The following is a 3,246-nucleotide window of genomic DNA, read 5'->3' on the forward strand; positions in this document are numbered from 1 at the left end:
TGAGATTTTTTCTTTAAAATTAAGGCATAATTTATAATTTTATTTAGGGCCTTTAAACAACAAGGACCAGCTTTGGATTCACCATCCTAAGCACCTATAGAAATGAAATACCCAATGTATTAGTGGCCTTTGTGATTTCTTTTCTCTTTAAATTTCCCTTTGCAACACACCTCATACGGCAGAGAAAAACAAAAAAAAATCTAAGAACCCCTACAAGTAAATAGATCAATTGGGTGTATACTCGAAAATAGTTTAAGAAGAACTAGATTTTTAAATCAAGTAGATTAGACCAATCCACCTATCATTCAAACTCCTTTCACAATTTAATTTTGCAATTTATCAATTTCATTCTCAGAGTATTGGTTCGATAATAATATAATGATCCTTTAATTTATACATATTCTAGTTATCTTCTTAACCCAAGCTCCTGTACGTTCGGACTCATGCATTCATCCAAACAATCCCGCACAACTAACTGTTTATTACTTGACTATCTTTAGAAATTACTTCTTAATTGACTGATGAAAATTAACTCATATTCATTATCGATCAATTAATTAAGGAAATTAATTTGGAACGTGTTTACCAATGGTCAATTGAGTAACTGTAATCGCTGTCACGGGTATTGTCGATTTTGGAAACCGTTCTTTTGACTCACACTCTCGTTCGTACGCGAATTTGATTGTTCTAGTTGGCTCGCGAAAACGTGGACCAATCCACCAAATTGTAAGACGATTCCCACGGAAACCATAAATATGTACAAATCTCATCCCGCCGGAATACCAGATTGTATGCATTTAATCCATGCCCCCTTACGTAATCCCTCACGACACCTTCTCGGGATCCAATCCAACTCCTCATCCGTCCATCCAGACCGGGCCTATAGATCAGCCGCTCATCGGCCGTTGGATCACGAGATAGGATAGAGATGTTGGATCGTATCCAATCTCGGCGCACGCATCAGGTGAGACCTCCACCCCAGGGCTTGCGAACCATGCACTTCTCCTGCTATAAATATCGTCTGCTGAGCCGCGATTTTGGAAGGGACCGGGAGGAGATCTTCTGATAGTTGACTCTAAGTTGAGGAAATAATTGAAAGAAAACAAATTGGTATAGGATGAGCTGCAACGGGTGTAGAGTACTGAGGAAAGGGTGCAGCAGCAGCTGCGTGCTCCGCCCGTGCATCCAGTGGATTGAAAGCGCCGCTGCGCAGGCGAACGCCACTGCCTTCGTCGCCAAGTTCTTCGGCCGGTCCACGTTGCTATCCCTCCTCTCGTCTGTGCCCCTCCGCCACCGCCCTGGTACGTGTGTATGTATAATTGTATATACACACACATCAGTTATTTGTTTTTATTTATGATTTTACAATTCCCAACCGTGAGTGTATGTATATGTAAATATATATATGTGGGGCATGCAGCTGTGTTTCGGTCCTTGCTTTACGAGGCGTGTGGGAGGACAATAAACCCGGTGGGCGGCGCAACAGGGCTGCTGTGGATGGGATGGTGGCAGCTCTGTCTCGAGGCTGTGGAGACAGTGCTTTGCGGTGGAACCATTCGGCCGCTTTTGGCCGAAGTCAGCGGCATCGCCACGGCAAATTATGCTCTCCCTGGCTGGCATCAGAAGAAGAGAAAAAGGAGTGATCGGATGGACGAGAGATCGCCGGCAAATGATGGCCACTACCTCTCCTTGTCGACGTCTTCGGATAGCTCGGTGACGATGACTTGTACTACGGGAGATGAGAGTGAGACGAGTGCAGCAAAGAAGCCCACGCTTCTAAAACTATTTGAATAATGAATAATGCATGATTATTCATTTCAGAAAAATAATGCTAAATATTGATATGCGATCGTATATGAAGTTGTGGTTATCTCAAATTGTTGTCGACTTAAACCTGCTGCAGGCGGTCTATTTAATTATGCATCAACATTTTGGCCAGATTTATAATAAAGTATTAGCTATGATCAGGTGGAGCGAAAGAGACATGTATATATATAGGAAATAAATAGACACCATAAGTTCATGTTTTATCAACCGAACCTGGACATGGTGAAAAATATTTCACTTTATTAAAGAAACATGCATGCGAAAAACAAAGAAACGACTTACATACCTGGCAAGCACTTTTTTTAGCTATATAAACATGATCACCTCACCTCAAGTAATAAACATATGGGAACCTTTGTGCCAGCGCATACCAGCTCTCTTTAACAAGTAGACGCTTTGAAGGACTGTGATATATTAGCGCGAATGCTTGATTAACACTGAATAGAAAAGGGAAACAGAATATTGGAGACTCTACTATTGGTGAAACCTTTCCAGAGTCAAGATTGCGCAGACTGATTAAGCTCAAATCCACTCGAGCTTGAGTTTCAATATTTAAATAATATGTGCGAATGAGAAGTTAAGTAGATCAAGATTGATCGAAGATTTTACTGACTGATACGATGTATGTTTGTGGGGTCAGTAAGATGATGTGATTAGGAGTCAAGGTCACAGGATGGTCAGAAGTCAAGCCTCTATGGCTGGTCAGAAATCAAGTTTACGTGAAGGTCAGAAGTTAAGCTTACGTGGAGGTCAGAAGTCAAGCTTACGTGGAGGTCAGAAGTCAAGCTTACGTGGAGATCAAAAGTCCAGCCTTCGTGGTTGGTCAGAAGTCAAGCTTATATGTCCAGGGTCCAAGTCTTAGCTGATGGGGCGGTCAAAAGATGGGAGTATAAGTCGGACAGGGGCCAGCCCTGATAGCGGTCAAAGACAGGGTCCACGGGCCAGATACAACTGAGGACTGAGCCCACAAGCCAAGTGAAGGTAATGGAAAGAAGGTCCTGGGCGCAAAATAAACTGGATGTACAGGCCGGAACGTACATGCCGTGGATAATAGCGGATAGACGCAGGTCGGAAAACAGACCTAGCGTACAGGTCGGGACGTACAAGCCATGGATAACAGTAGGTGAACGCAGGTCGGGAAACAGACCTGGCATACAGGTCGGGACGTACAAGCCATGGATAACAGTAAGCAGAAGCAGGTCGGGACATAGCTCTAGCGTACAGGTTCGGATGTACAAGCCATGGATAACAGTAAACAGATGCAGGTCGGGACACAACTCTAGTATACAGGTCGGGACGTACAAGTCATGGATAACAGTAAACAGAAGCAAGTCGGGGCACAGACCTAGCGTACAGGTCGGGACGTACAAGCCATGGATAACAGTAAACAGAAGCAGGTCGGGACATAGCTCTAGCGTA

The 3,246-nt window shown here is 43.7% G+C and overlaps 1 protein-coding gene across 1 annotated transcript; it reads left to right on the forward strand.

Moving 5' to 3' along the window:
* The first annotated feature begins 1,045 nt into the window (after window positions 1-1,045).
* LOC122010130 (LOB domain-containing protein 39-like) lies at window positions 1,046-1,877 on the forward strand. The gene is made up of 2 exons (XM_042566562.1): window positions 1,046-1,301; window positions 1,421-1,877. The coding sequence occupies exons 1-2, from the start codon at window positions 1,118-1,120 to the stop codon at window positions 1,792-1,794; spliced, it is 558 nt and encodes a 185-aa protein (XP_042422496.1). The 5' UTR covers window positions 1,046-1,117; the 3' UTR covers window positions 1,795-1,877.
* Window positions 1,878-3,246: the final 1,369 nt, after the last annotated feature.

The sequence above is a fragment of the Zingiber officinale genome, chromosome 1A (assembly GCF_018446385.1).
Source record: "Zingiber officinale cultivar Zhangliang chromosome 1A, Zo_v1.1, whole genome shotgun sequence".
Classification (NCBI taxonomy): Eukaryota; Viridiplantae; Streptophyta; class Magnoliopsida; order Zingiberales; family Zingiberaceae; genus Zingiber; species Zingiber officinale.